The sequence below is a fragment of the Protopterus annectens genome, chromosome 8.part0, assembly GCF_019279795.1.
Source record: "Protopterus annectens isolate FY-2018-M chromosome 8.part0, PAN1.0, whole genome shotgun sequence".
Taxonomy (NCBI): domain Eukaryota; kingdom Metazoa; phylum Chordata; order Ceratodontiformes; family Protopteridae; genus Protopterus; species Protopterus annectens.
This window is the reverse complement of record NC_056741.1, coordinates 500,791,537-500,806,455: the sequence shown is the minus strand read 5'-3', so window position 1 is coordinate 500,806,455 and position 14,919 is coordinate 500,791,537. Positions and strand designations below refer to the sequence as shown.

Genomic DNA, 14,919 nt, shown 5'->3' with positions numbered 1-14,919 from the left:
TGAAAATGGAAATATATCCAGTCAGACTAGCCCGGTTAACAAATGTAAAATAAAATAAATAAATAAATAAATAAATAAATAAAAGACCTTCCACAGGACCAATATGATAATATTCATGAGAAGTATAATTGTTGATGTAACCCGAAGGTCAGCCACTTCACTTATTCAGATGGTGGTTAACCAGCACATATACTCATCTGTATCACAAGATCACATTAACTCAACATATCCTGAATAAATAAGACTAAAGGGTTTCTGAAGCAAGCCTCTTTCATAACTCCGCTGTAATCACATAACTGAGACAAAAGACTGCAGACTGCAAAGCTTTCACTGTCAATATATTTGTGTGTATGAGAAGAAATGTGCTAGCAATCTGTGACTCCATTGTCATATGCAATGAATGTATATTCACTAGGCTGGACAAACGGTTAGGTGACAGTAAATGGCCTTCTAATTGCCAAGAACCATTCCATAACAAGGGTCCTATAATCCCACAGACAGGACCACTTTGACTATGACCTGATGGTAGCTCATATAGGTGCGAATGACATGAGTTAATCAACTCAGAAGGACAGCCAGTAAGAGACATATTGAAGCTTACTGTTAATGTACCAAATGCAGGTAAGACTCTGTCCCTGACTGGAAACCCTTATCCAAAATGATACCCAGATATAAAAAGAATATAGCTGCATTTTAACAATTGTAGCTGTTGTGTTTCTAGGTTGATTCAGTATGTACCAACTTGGGATGACATGATCAAGACCCCAGCTTACTTCATCAAGGTTGTCCTACACCTTCTGTTTCATGGATTTTGCATATTGACCAAAATGCTATCTTCAGAGTATTTTACAATCAAAGTCCAGCATACCAGAGGGGCGTGATTCCAATCCAAACTATATAATGGTTGCATTGCTCAATGACTGAAGATTCAACAATAAAGTGCTATCAACTAAATTGCTATATTTTGTCATTACAGTACAACATGAACATATTCATATCTGTTTTGTCACAGAGACTTGGTTTTATTGTAAAAACAGTAATCCCTCTTAACTAGATTTTATAAACTATCATACATTCAGACCTGCTGGAAACTCTAGGGGACTTTCAATATTTGTCAGAGATCTGGTTATCTCTAGACAGATTTCCTATGGCCGACAGCTAGAACTTATTGAATTTCCAGATACTCTAAATAAGACACAATATTAGTTCACAGCCTTCTACAGGTCACCTACCAAGTTTTCTGAGGATAATAGATTCTAAACTTGCTTACTGAACTGCTCTTTAGTAAAAACGGCTTTTTAATGGCTCATTTTATCTGTCCAGCAATTAACGAGAGGACCTGTACAACAGATGGTGGTAATGCCAAAAGAGTCCTAGATTTACTAAGTGATAACTTCATTGTAAAATAGTTATCTAGCCCATAAGCAGTCAATATTTTCTTGATATCACCCTCACTAACTTTGCACCTACTTGCACTTCTCCTTAGTGCTTAGTTGAAAATAGATTTTTTTAAACTGAAGCAAATTGTGAGATATTGTGCAGCTAAAGTTAACTTTGTACCTAACACCTCTCTAAGTATTCAGCTGCTTTACCACCTTTATCTTTTATCCGACTAGTCGAGACATTGTTATAAGAAAAGCGCAGTCCAGGTCTGAACTGTCTGCAAACACAGACAGCTAATGTTAACTTTGTGTATGTGTCTACCCATTTGAGCTAATATTCATTATCCCCTGGAGACCACTCAGTTTTGGCTTGTAAGCAGACCCCCCCCCCCCCCCGACTCACACTCATCTTCCATTTCTCTTTTATGTGCTTCTGTTAGCAAATAGTATCCATAACTGATCAAATACTGTATGTTTGTTAATTGAAATTGAGACCACAGTAGCCTACTGATACAAGGTTATCCTGTTCTTCCACCCGAGAAATGGTTAAGAAATGACTTACAGCTTCAGAGCAGTCCTTGGTCAGTTCTGATTGTTTCTTAACACAAACTTGCCTTTGCTTGGATCTTGGCTCATTAGCAACAGTACAAAAGAACTACCTGCTCACACCCTTGTTCTCTCCCTCCCCCTTCCCTGTTTATTACCTTAAGCCAACCCCAAAGTTAATAAATATTACCTGTGGCAGGCACCATTTTTAAAACTACAACTACCCTGTTACAGACCCCTTGAAGAGCTCAGTGTCTGTCCAGTAAGTGTTTTACAACAGTATATGCTTATTTATGTTGAAATATGTTACACAAACATCTAATATGATTTATGCTTTATTACTGGAGGTTACTATGGCATGCTAGCATTGTGCTTGTCTGCACCAAGTTGTTTTTATATAATAGTATATACTATATGCATAGATGCAACTTGTTAACTAATATTCTTGTATATGTGTTGTGTGTAGACAACTCATACTGGTGTCTAATTATTGCTATATAATTGTGGTGTTAGTGGTGGATAGAATCACATTAGAGACCCAGGGCAGAGTGCTGCTCACTATATTTTTATCTGTGATTGCATACCTGTCAACTGAGGTCCCTTCTCACTGGTTTGTTTTACCAGTTGGCACAGTATCTGTATATACTAGTAGTTGATTCAAGACATATTTTTCTGTATGCAGTAGCTATTTGCTCAATTTGTTTAGTATTCTTTATAATGTATCTTTACCATCTGAAAAGTGCTTACTCCTCTCTGTACTCTTCTTTTCTAGACCTAAAACCACTCTAAGTATTCAGCTGCAGTACCACCATTATCTTTTATCCGACTGGAGGATACATTGTTATAAGAAAAGCGCAGTTTGGGTCTGAACTGCCTGCAAATACAAACAGCTTACCTCACAGGCATACACATAGGCATACACATAAGGTACCTTGTGGTCTGGAGTAGCCCCGCTCTGCTCGCCCTCAGTCTGCTCGGTCTTGCTCCATGCCCTGCTCTGCCCCCAAATTTGACCCGATCCCAGTCGTGCTAAATTTAAAGCTCAAGAAACCACACACCCCCCTTCCACAACCTATCACAGATAGCCCATACTTCCAAACACCACCCCTTCCTGCCACTAATCCTTCTGTATTCCTAATCCAGAATCCTTAGCCAAGTGCTATGTTAACTATCAAAAAATAAGACCAATGATGTTACCAATTCCAATAATGCTCATTCCATATCTCCTCACCACCTATGAAAATCAGCCCTACCTTGGCTTTCACCGCCCCTTATCCCAAACCAACACTATTCCTACTTTGAATAAAACAGATTAACTCACAGCTCTCTACAAACCTGACTTTTCCACTCTTAACAACCACTGACTAACCAGATTATGGTCTATCTCCCACAAAACCAGATATTATCATAAAATAATTAGCAAAGCCCTGAAACTAATAATTGCTGTACAATACAGTCTGATAAGGGATGGAGACATCCACCCAAACCCTGGTCCTACCCTCCCACAAGCTATAGCTCCCAGCCCATTACCCCTTCTAACATTTGGCCAACTACAAGGACCCCTGCCTCTCTCTTGACCTGTCACCTAAATATCAGGAGCATAAACAACAAGGTACATAATCTCCATGCCCTCTTAGCAGCCTACTCACCTGATGTGCTATGTATCACAGAAACCTGGCTAAAACCAGAAACTAAAGACAATGAAGTTATCCTACCAGGGTACAACATACTCAGACTAGACTGAAAGCCTAGGAAAGGTGGGGGAGTAGCAGTACTCTTTAAAAATACACTAGATGTCACATTAGCCCCACAACAACCTCCCTTGTTCAATAATGCTGAGACTCTTGTTATCAGACTACAGCTTAACAAAATTAAATCTATATTCATTGCCTGCGTTTATATCCCCCCCAGGCAATAATAAAAATACCCTAGAAGACTTCCTTCAATGGCTATCCAGCATATACCACCATGAAACTATGGTGTTAGGAGACTTTAATATTGATTGGAACAACTGTTCCTCTGAATCTCCCACAACTCATGTAAACCTTCATGGCTATACACAACTCATATTCTCACCCACCAGAATAAATAAACCCTACAACAAAGGCAGTATCCTGGACTGAATTCTTATCAACAATCACCCAGACCTGTACACCACTGGTACCCTCCCAGATGATATAAGTGACCACCTACTCACTTACATCATCAAGCATAAAGTAGATAAACCAGCACCAAATTCTCTATAAATCTATTAGAAATAACAAGAACTTCAACACCACTGAATTTCAGAATGAACTCAAAGCATGCAATTGGGCCATCCTAAAAGATCTTCCACTGGATGATGCTGTAGCCTATTTTAATTCTAAATTCCTTACGATTCTAGATTCCCATGCTCCTGTCTGTACCCTTAGAATCAAAACTAAATCTCTAAAGTAACCAAAATCAAAATCATAGCAAGAAATAAAGCATGGGACAAATGGCATACCTCAAAAGACCCACTTGACCATATTAAATTCCAGCAGCTAAGGAATGATACTAAGAAAGCCATATTGTTAGACAAAAAAAACTTCTATCAACACCTTCAACAAAAACATCAAAACAAACCTCAAAAGTTTTGGGCAGGAGTAAACAAACTGCTCCACCCCGGACAATCCACCACTCCCACCCCATCAGCTTGTAACCTAAAATCTCCAGAGGAAACTACAAATGTCTTTAACAGTTTCTTCACTAAGGCCATCTGATCATTGGCTAGCCAACCGGCTCCCAGGTGGCCCGAATCAGGATTCCTCCTCGACCACTACCCCACTCTCCTTTAACTTCCAGTCTGTATCTACATCAACCATCAGATCTCTAATTAACAAACTAAAACCCACTATCCTAGCAGCTGATCTCCTCCTACCAGAATATCTACAGAAAGCAGCAGATGCCATTGCATACCCTATTTCTATTATTGTAAACCGAACCTTGTCCGAAGCCACCATACCCTCTATCGGGAAGGCTTCCCACGTTATTCCTCCCCATAAAGGATGGAACTCTTTAGACCTCTCAAACTAGAGACCAATAGCCATACTATCACCACTGGCCAAAATAATGGAAAAATGTGTCCATAACCAATTAATGCACTATCTCACCCAGAATAAACTACTGGCCAACTCTCAGCATGGCTTTAGGCCAAACCATGGAACCACTTCAGCCCTCCTGTCCTTCTCTAACTCCATTAACCTCAACCAAAATAATAACAAACTTACCTCAGCTCTCTTCCTAGATCTCTCTACGGCCTTTGATATGGTCAACCACCAACTACTTATCCATACGCTGAAGAAACTGTCACTAAATAACTGTGCGATTAAATGGTTCCAATCTTATCTGTCTGACAGACAACAAGCAGTATTATGGCAGAATACACTATCCACTCATCTACTCATCACACTAGGAGTCCCCCAAGGCTCCATACTAGGACCACTTCTCTTCTCAGTCTTTATCAATGACCTACCCATAATCAATCCCAAGGCCACCCGCATACAATACGTGGATGACTCCACTTTAATATGTGCAGCCTCCTCCTCAACTGAGCTGATGACTCTAACCCAGAATACTTTCAATCATGTTGAAAAATGGTTCCCAAACTGTCAGCAAAACTAAGCTGCTAATTTTGTCACCCACCTGTAAGTCCTCTTCACCATTCTTTACCATAAGATCCATTAATGGCACACTTATATCCCCAGATGTTCACACCAAATTTCTGGGGGTCACAGTCGACAATACCCTAAAATATGATACCCATGTCAATCAAACCATCAAATCTGTCAACAAAAAACTGGGCTCCCTCTATAGGATCAAACCTTTCCTCACTCCATTTGCAAGAACTTGTATCACTCACTCCCACTTACTGCCTACCCTTCTCTATGCCTCCCACCTTTTCACTAACATGAATAAAACCACTCTTAGAAAACTTGCAAGCTGTTACAACCATATTGCTAGATTTGCTATAGGTACAACCTTTAGGACCCACAACTGTATCAACTTAACTCAACTAGGTTGGCTTGAATGGACTAGTGTTCTCCAATACAACCAACTTATAATAGCCCACAAAGTTCTAAACCACCCGATAAGACACCAGCACTAAACAAGATCATTAATCCCTACAGCAACCTGAGGTCACTGTGCTCTGCTGACAAACTGTTGGTTCAAACAACCAAAAGCATAAATGTTGCTGGTGACTCTCTATTTGCCAACTCTGTAGGTAAAACTTGGAACTCTCTACCTGCTGAACTTACTCTCCAGCCCTCTCTAACCCAGTTCAAAAAAAGCCTCAAACTACACTTTCAAATGTACTGGCAATGTCCCTGTTCAAAACCTGACTAAGATCCACCCCCTGGTACTGGATATCTTGCCTAATTAAATCTGTCTTTTGACTCTAAAATGTATATGACTTTGCTTTGTGGCATATCTAGAGCTCGTTACGGGATAAATTCCTTATCTGTGTGAAACCCTATGTAAAACTTTCAGTTGCCTACCATGTTTTATAAATGTTTGTAACCTTACTGAAGACTGTAAACTATGATAATTTGTAAATGTTACTAATGTAATGTAATCTACTAACTTGGAGCTTTTCTCCCCGTGCCTCCACTGAAAATGGATATATATCCAGTCGGACCATCCCGGTAAACAAATGTAAAATAAATAAATAAATAAAATAAATAAAAATAAATAGATAAATGAATATTCCTGTGCTGTATTGCATTGAAGTAAAACTGTTATATTTTACCATAGTTATATCAGGCAAAAATGTAACAATGTTCTTGTGAACCATGTACAAACCATCTTCCATCCAATGTAGTTGAGTCACATCCATCTCAATGAACAGCCACTGCAATTCGCAGAATTTACTAGTAAGGTTCGGAATGTAAGTAGATTGTAATGACTTTCTTCCATATCACAGACAAACACACCAGGGTTTGCCAAAGGCTCACTCAGCCAAAATATTATAGTATCAAACAAGATAAACGTAGCAGAGCCACCACAGAGAGAAGTGTATAATTGTGAAATAAGTATTAAAACCAATATAAAGCTGTGATCAACACAGAGAATAAAAACAGTGATAAGCACTTTCGGCCTATGCCTTCCTCAGATCATATTACATTCCAACTAGAAGTGTTTTTTCAAAGTAGCTGGAACCAATCAGACTTCATCTAGTAATGACATCATCCATTAGTCTGCCTGTTACACCTCCTTCCTATGAGTATAGGTTTTAAAGGTAAAACACCATTAAGACCAGGTGGCTTATCAGCTGAGAAATCAGCTATCCAGCAACTCTCAGCTAATTCAGTATGATTATTTAAATCTCCCCTTCATGAAGACAGTGTCATAACTACCAAAACTGAAAACTTGAAGTCGTGCCTAGGATTTGTCATAATATGCTGAAATACGAATTGCATTTGTTCTTTAATCTAATGTCACTCAGATGTTTAAAAATTCGAGTTTTTAAGGGACAAATAGCTTTTACGACATACAAAATTGTACAGTTTGTGCAAATTGCTAAATAAACCACATAAGTTGTGTTACAGTCAGCATAGGTATATAATTTGTATTCTCTATCATCGACAATCACCAATCCACCTATTTCATGTCATTGCCATGAATAAAGAAAATCAGGGCATGCAGATAAATCAAATATGAAAACAAAGAACATTCAAACTAAAGAGGAGGTATCCCAGCCAAGAGCTGAACCATAAGATCTCTGTATTCTTGCTGTAAGACAATGCTTTTCAGTCTATCACTCTGTCACATCATTTTAATTACTGAAAAAAATAGAGTGACAGTGTGGTAGAAAACAATGAAACAGGTATAATCAACGTAGCACAGAAAGATTCATTGTTTCACAGGAAGCACTGGATACCTGTTAAGTAGCCAACTGAAAAGTGACTAACAATTCCCTTAAACCCTTTTTGTCTAATGTTAAATGAGAAAGGTAAGGGGATAAGGTATTATTAGCACCCACTCAATAACATGATTAATAAAAAGTATGTAATAAAGCATTTCTACTGGACTGTGTCTCTGCCTTACAGACAAACTATCTTAAATGCACATATTCCAAATTACTGATACATTTTTTTTACATCTAGAATAACTGAAGAAGCTTGTCAGGACAGATAGCTATGTATTAATAGAATATACATCTTAAAATCCGTTCATAAATACTTTTTAATTTCAACAAGATTAATTTTACACCTTTTGATAAAACACATTTTGATCTGTTTTTTATTGATTATGTGTTTTATAAACCTGAAACAATTTTAGAACAAGAGTCAGAAACATTTTTGACAATAACAGTAAGCATAAATATAGATTTGCATATAATATACCATAGTTAATGAATAAGCTCATCATGGGTGTTGTTTGATTATTAAATACTGTACTGTGTCATGCTTTTTCTGCGTGAATGAAAGAAAAACAATTTGGTCTCAACTTTGATTCTTTTTGTTGCAAATGTAAGTATTGTGATAATAGCAGTTAAAATGCATTTACTAGCGGGGTGCTATTTTACTTTTGAGGATTACTAAAAAGTGTTGCACTACCTTGTATAATGCATCCATTATTTCATACTCAGAACACATTTTAGAAAGTTTATCAAAAACTTTCTGTCTAGCTCTTATAGATGTCTTTCCCTTCATTTCTTGCCTCTTATTATAAATGTTAACAGTGACCACAGTATACGTTTGTACTCATTCCAAAAATTCTTATTAAAAAACCCATAAACAATACCATTGAGGCAGCTATTGAAACACGCACTAAAGAAGCCAACAACAAACAACCAATCTGGAAAACTGGGTGCTTTTCCTGGAGGGCTGAAAACTGCAATCAAACCGGGAATGCTGAATGGGGCCCAGCAAACTGCAAAAAGCACAAATACTACAAACATTGTCAGAAAGTTCCGCATGTCTGAAGGCTGGAGAGTTTGCTTGCTGTCTTTTTTGATTCTGTACTTGACCCGTATGACCATAATCCAGATATTTGCATAGCAAAGAATTACAACAGTTACTGGAAAAATGAAATGAAAAAAAGCAACCCCAATAGTTAATGCTTCATTTGCAGAAGCTAGGAATGTACATATATACACATGTGGATTATATTGTAAGGCTCCCAGTAGGGAATCTGGCAAAATTAAAATAAAGCTAATTGCCCATGTCAGGCATATATAGCAGAAGGTGTTCTTCATGGTGAATATCTTGTCATATTTCACCCCATGGCAAATACAGCACCAACGATTGATTGCTATCACCATGATGTTATAGACAGAAGCATTGAAGCTCAAACCATGAAAGAAAGCTGCAATCTGGCACTGCATTTCTCCTAACTGCCATTGGTTTTGTAAAATGGATCTTATCAGCAAAGGGTATGGATAAACAGCACCAATGACATCTGCTGCAGACAGACTGATAACAAACATGTTACCTAAAAGCAAAAGAAAGAGAAAGCTAAATTTCTCATTTCAGCATGATAGTGTCATTCATTTTTTAACAACAAAAAAAAGAAAAAAAGCAATCTCCGTGGTATTCCTGAAGTCTCAAACAAACCACTAAACAAGTATAGTGGGTCCAAAAACAAACGTCTCTGTGTGGAAGATTGCCAGTCTATATATCTCTAGTCATTCACTGTATAGTAATCAGATCAGACAATAGTAATAGAAGTAGCAAACTTAAACTCATCTTAAGTAAAAAAATAATAAAAAATATATCATTTGAAATATTGTACAGAATTACTAAGTGTTCGAAAGCAATTCAATGTCTTGGATAATATCACAGACTTAATAATCTGCTTAATAATCTGGTTAAATAAGAGGCACCACATCATTATAAATTTTGTTTAAAGTACATAAGGGTTATATTATTATGCCAGCGACTAAGTAGGGCAGGACCAGCTCAAATGTCACACTGATGGGGAAGGGATGTGAATTTAACATGTGTACCAATAACACTTTGTTTCATGGCACAATAAAGCACTCCCTTGCCTGATAAAAAGTATATATATATATATGTATATATTTAGAAAGCTTGTGAAGAAACTATTCCTCTGTTATTTTTGTTTTACTTGGATCGCTTGTCTGTGTACTTAATAAAGGATTTTCAACTGGAAACAGACTGCCTGCCTTGTTTGGATTACTTTTGAATACTTAGTAATTATGTACAATATTTCAAATTATATATTTTTTATTACTTTTTTTACTTAAGACAAGTTTAAGTTTGCTACTTCTATTACTATTGTCTGATCTGATTAATATACAGTGATTAACTAGAGATATATGGACTGAAAATCTTCCACACACACTGTTTGCCATTCATTTTCTAATGCCTATATGATCTAAATCACAGTTCCAGGGATGCAGTTTTCTATCCCAGCTAGAACCAGTCATAAAGATAGAACCATTAGCAAAAACACAAAACTGGAACCAAGGTGAAACAAAGATAAAACAAAGAATCCACTTTTAGTGTAGTGAAACCTTATTTTCTGCTTTCGTCCATAAGACTTCCTCAGAATACATCACATTAACAACCCACCTGTTTAAATGTATGTCATCAACAAATTAAAATCCAACGTCAATTAAGACAATAAACTTGTATAAAAAAATGTATAAAATTTTTTCAAGCCAAAGAAATTAATACATGAGATATTACTGTAATACTTTATAAATACCTCATTTAAGTAAACGCACTCTACAATTTAAAAAAAAAAATATTTAATGTTAACTAAATCATTAAGTCTTGGTGTCTTGTCAGAATCCAGTCTTATTTGCTAGAAAACCTCTCTTTGTTCTAGGTGGGTCTTATAATCCCCACCCCTTAAGTCAACAAGCCCTTGTTCTAGGACCAAAAAGAAGAACTTCTCATAATTGTAACATAACTGTGTATGCTTATAAAGTGTATTTTTACTATCTAGTTAACATTAAATGTGATGTATTCTGAAGAAGTCTTATGGATGAAAGCAGAAAAAAAAAAAGTTTCACTATGCTAAAAGTGGAGTCTTTGCTTTACTTTCATTTCACCTTGGTTCCAGTTTTGTGTTTTTGCTTGTGGTTACTAGTTAGAAGCTGTCATTATGGAGTCATTACTTCTAAGATAGAAACATTCCTTGATAAGTTACCAGTCTATTGCAAGGTATCCACACAAAACATTAATATACACACACAACAAACACATACATGCAAACACACACGCACACACGTACACACAAGCACATACAAGCACACAAACCACACAGCAAACAGAAGTCTAGAAGATTTCCAATTTAGCCACTGCCACATCTTTGATATATGGTAGAAAGCTATAAAGCCCTGATAAAAACCCATGCAAAAAACAACAGACATACAGACCTTACTCAACTGAAACCCCAGACAGAAATTCAATGACAGAAGAAAGCTTAGGAGTAAAATGTTTGGATAAATGAAACAAGGCTAGAAGCTATTAGTCCACAGGGGCATTCAGTTTCAAAGCTGTGATCTGGATAATATATTTAATCAGAATAATAACTTTTATGTGTGTGTGTGTGTGTGTGTGTGTGTGTGTGTGTGTGTGTGTGTGTGTGTGTGTGTATGTGTGTGCGTTAGGCCAACTAACCTAATAAAACAATCAATTCTAGTGTGTGGTGCTACATAATAAGGTTAAGTTTTATTCTGAAGTAGATTAACTCAAAAATAAATTTGTAGGGTTGATAATATGTGAAAATAACTTGTACTGGGTGCTGAATCTTATAAACTGATTTTTGTAAGTTCTTATTAAGCAAGGTTGAGAAGAGGGTAGACAGGATTCACTAATATTCCGTGTAAGACTAAATTAGTCTTACACGGAAGAGCCAGTCTAAGAGTAAGACGGTAGCGCACCATGCATATTAATGAGGGCACACTGCCTCAACTCTAAAACTAACATGGAGCGTGGACGGGTGTAGGGGACATGGACTGCCGATCAGTCCAAAAATCCATGCCGCTGCAAGTTTGAAACTTAGGAAATGTCTAGTTACATGAGCGAGTCTGCTCACATGTGTACATTCTAACAATGCCCTCCCCCATATAGTAAACCCCATACAAATATAAAAAGTAAAAGAAATGTTTTTTTTTTTTCATTTCCGATATAGCTGCCCGTATTTTCTCGTGTTTGCGTGGGTTTGCCCATTGCTTAGCTACAGTTAGCAGTTTAGACACCGAAGAGGATAATAAGAAAAATATATGCAAATTAAGTGAAATAGTGATAGCGTAGTGGTTAGAGCCTTCCCACAAAGAGGAGACATTCCCAGTTCGAGTTCCACTACTACACTTTTCATTTTCTGTTGGAAATCTGTATACAAAAATATTTCCTGACAAATTATTTAAAGTTTTGCAAAAAGCATTGAAATGTTATATGTAGTAGTGAACGAATTATATATCTATATCTATATATATATATATATATATATATATATATATATGGGAAGGTGAAATGGTTATGCATACTGATGCATGAGTAACTTATTTTAAGTAATGTAAAGCACTGCTAAGCATATTTTACCAGTATTGAGCATATTTATATGTAATTGCTTGTAGCTGAGCACTGTGTTAACTAGCGCAATGTCTTTGCGCGGAGATGCACATTGTGCAAACTAGCACAACCAGAACAAGTTTGCACATAGCTGCGCACTGTGCTAACCAGCGCAACATCGGGCAACGTCGAGCAACATCGGGCAACGTCGAGCAATGTCGGGCAACATCAGGCAACATCGAGCGACGCTGAGCAATGTTGGGCAAAGTTGAGCAAAGTCGGCAAAAAATGGCCACACCTCCTTTACTGTACCTTAACCATTCAGGTCAGGCCAGTAGGAAAATAAAAAGCAGTGATAGGGCTCGAACCCGGGATACTGTGCACTATAGTCACAGTACATAACCACTAAGCCATGACAGCATTTCATAACCATGCACTTTCAACAGACACATATCTAGCAAGGGAATATTTAACATTGCTAACATCAGCTAAGCAGGTGTGCCTATAGCTGAGTTTTTTCAAGACTGGCCAATCACAAATAAGTGTGGGAAATGAGGTATATTAAAGCTCCACAGGTGGGAATACTTGCCATAACTGGTTGTAGCTCCCTTCTGCAGTCAGCATGGCCGGTGTTGGAGAAGGCACTTGATTTTGAGTGCAAAGTTGGGGCATTGAGGAGACCAAAGTAATGGTTTGGCTCCTTGTCCACAATCATGAGGAAAGACTCCTGTGGGGCCAGTACCAGGGCACCCAATACAAAATGGAGGCCTGGAACTCTCTAGCTCATGATCTCACCAGTGCCATTGGCGTTCCTCGGACTGGTGAGCAGGTCAGGCACCATTACTCAGACCTGAAGCGACGTAAGGAGGATCAACTGGACCAGTGGATCCAGGAGGCCCGTGGGATGGCAAATGCCTCACTACTGAGTAAGTAGCCATTGTATTAAGTATTTAAGAATTGCTATTCTTGTCTATACTATGGATAGGTATGTCTCATTATCACTGCATTTACTTCACAGCTGCAGGTGTCCGGGCTATGAATCAGCAAGCCCATGAAGATAGGCTGCAAAGGCTGTGTCACCAGGCAGGTTAGTAATTATTTTGCATGTACTGTTATATAAAATAAATGAGAGAGCCTTGAAAAAAGTGTTTTAACCCAATAAATAGAGGTATAATAATTCTTTAATAATTATTCTGCATGTACTGTTATATAAAATAAATGAGAGAGCCTTCAAAAAAGTGTTTTAACCAATAAATAAAGGTGTAATAATTCTTTAATAAAGGTATAATTCCTGGAGTGCTTCTGTGCGATTTTTTTTAATATGTTGTTGTACTGTTGCAATTTAGAAATAGTACTGTTGTATTAAGCAGTGTTAACCCACACTTGGGTAGGCCCATATAAAGTGGATGAAGGGAGCGCCAGTAGCTTTTATGCATATTTACAGCCAGCATGTACAGGTTAATCTGGCACATGAGTAGCTTGGTATTGTGTTCCCCAGAAATGTCAGTGTGCTGCCAGAAATGTAGGAAGCTGTTAACATATAACTGATAATTTCACCTGAGCATATCTAGATAATTATATGAAAGTAGAGCTGTCAGTGTACCATCTCAGCAGTAGTGTGTGTGAGCAACTCTCAAAATATGTAGCAGTAACATCTGCATCCTGGACAGTTTGTATGTCAGATACAGCTCATGTATATAATGATCTTCAAAATCCAATTGCACAATAGAAGGACATTGGGTAGTGTAATAATACATGTAAGGGACATATAACTGCAGTTAATAGGAAAGTAGTGTAAACTAGAAGGATATATAAGTTGTTAATTGAGCTATCTTTTCTACCCTACTGTATGTGCATAAAAAATGCAATTCCACACCGCAATGGGTATGTCTAATCTCAAAACATTTGTTGGGACATATATCCTATTGGTTTATAAATATTTGCATTCATTTCTATACATGTGCCCTGTTCAAATGCCACAATAGTGGTGGCCTGTTGCCATCAATTAAACCTGCATGCTGTTGTAATGTCCACTATTGTTCTATATATGCATGTGTTATGCTTGCTTTTCAACTGTTGAAACTCTGGTGTGTTAGGTTAATGGGAATACTTCTGCATGCTCTTATAACTAACTGGGAATGATGTTGACTGTTACTAACCCATATCTTTATTAAATTCTCCAAAACATAGTTTGTATGGGAAGGCCGGTCCCAGCGGACCCACCTGTCCCACCTCAGCTGGCCATGGCACCTGGCAATAGCAAATCCGGTGCCCAGATTGGGACCTCCTCCTCCATTGGCCCTGTGCCACCTTCAGGTGGAAGTGCTGCAGGGGATGGTCTCAGACCCCGTGCAAGCGTGGGCAGAGGAGGGCCACCTATCACCCTTTGAATGGTCTGGGCTGTGGTGTGTAGAGAGATTGAGCATTCTGTTGCAGAATCTCTACGGCAGCTTGAGGCACGAGTAGCGCAACTCCCGGGTCAG

The 14,919-nt window shown here is 37.8% G+C and overlaps 1 protein-coding gene across 1 annotated transcript in view; it reads right to left on the bottom strand.

Moving 5' to 3' along the window:
• Positions 1 to 8,598: 8,598 nt before the first annotated feature.
• LOC122808273 (melatonin receptor type 1C-like) overlaps positions 8,599 to 14,919 on the bottom strand; it is a 99,700-nt gene continuing 93,379 nt past the window's right edge. The window contains exon 2 of the mRNA XM_044079236.1: positions 8,599 to 9,383. Within this exon, the coding sequence (XP_043935171.1) occupies positions 8,599 to 9,383 (785 nt within the window). The remainder of the gene's footprint in view (positions 9,384 to 14,919) is intronic.